The 1,116-nt window shown below is 76.7% G+C and overlaps 1 protein-coding gene across 1 annotated transcript; it reads left to right on the forward strand.

The window, feature by feature from the left end:
* Positions 1-86: 86 nt before the first annotated feature.
* Positions 87-779, forward strand: EMIHUDRAFT_125341 (hypothetical protein; the record flags this gene model as incomplete). Its single annotated transcript, XM_005757159.1, has 1 exon — positions 87-779. A coding segment is annotated over one exon (693 nt), but the record flags the coding sequence as incomplete, so codon positions are not given.
* Between the last annotated feature and the right edge of the window lie 337 nt (positions 780-1,116).

Genomic DNA, 1,116 nt, shown 5'->3' on the forward strand with positions numbered 1-1,116 from the left:
GACTGTTCGCAACGGCGGTGGCGGGGAGGGCGGTGGTGGGGAGGGCGGCGGCTGCGAGGGCGGCGGGGCTGAAGGCGGCGGCGACGATGGCGGTGGTGGAGAGGGCGGCGGTGGGGAGGGCGGCGGCGGCGACGGGGGCGGCGGTGACGGTGGAGGTGGAAAGGGCGGCGGCGCCAAGGGCGGCGGTGACGACGGTGGTGGCGTCGAGGGCGGTGGCGGCGAGGGCGGCGGCGGCGAGGGCGGCGGCGGCGAGGGCGGCGGCGGCGACGGGGGAGTCGGTGACGGCGGGGGTGGAGAGGGCGGCGGCGGTGACGGCGGCGGCGGAGACGGCGGTGGCGGAGCCGGTGGTGGCGGAGCCGGCGGTGGCGGGGAGGGCGGCGGTTGCGAGGGCGGCGGGGCTGAAGGCGGCGGCGGCGAGGGCGGGGGTGGAGAGGGCGGCGGCGGTGACGGCGGTGGCGGCGACGGGGGAGTCGACGAAGGCGGCGGCGGAGAAGGCGGCGGCGGAGAGGGCGGTGGCGGAGACGGCGGTGGCGGAGCCGGTGGTGGCGGAGACGGCGGTGGCGGGGAGGGCGGCGGTTGCGAGGGCGGCGGGGCTGAAGGCGGCGGCGACGATGGCGGTGGTGGAGAGGGCGGCGGCGGAGAGGGAGGCAGCGGTGACGGCGGTGGCGGCGAGGGCGGCGGTGGAGAGGGAGGCGGCGGTGACGGCGGTGGCGGCGACGGGGGAGTCGGCGAAGGCGGCGGCGGAGAAGGCGGCGGCGGAGAGGGCGGTGGCGGTGACGGTGGAGGAGGAGAGGGCGACGGGGCCGAGGCGCCGGCAGCCGTGATCAGGTCGGCGACCTTTCGGTATCTGCAGGCCGCATCAATTTTGCCGCGCCGGGACGGCTCGTAGAGCTCGTTGGCGAGCCAGTCCCGGGCGACCTTCGTCGACACGGAGCCCAGAGGGACCGTGGCGTACACCAGGTAAGGTAAGGTAAGGTAAGGTAAACTTCTCCACGCACACGAGGTGGTGGGGCAAGGGGGGGCAACCCTCGCGTCTCCACGTCTAACGACAGGAGCCCCACGGCATTCAAAGTGCAAGGCCCGTTGCGCGTGGGTGGGCGGTGTGTGTGTGTGTGT

This window comes from Emiliania huxleyi, assembly GCF_000372725.1.
Source record: "Emiliania huxleyi CCMP1516 unplaced genomic scaffold EMIHUscaffold_9231, whole genome shotgun sequence".
NCBI lineage: Eukaryota > Haptophyta > Isochrysidales > Noelaerhabdaceae > Emiliania > Emiliania huxleyi.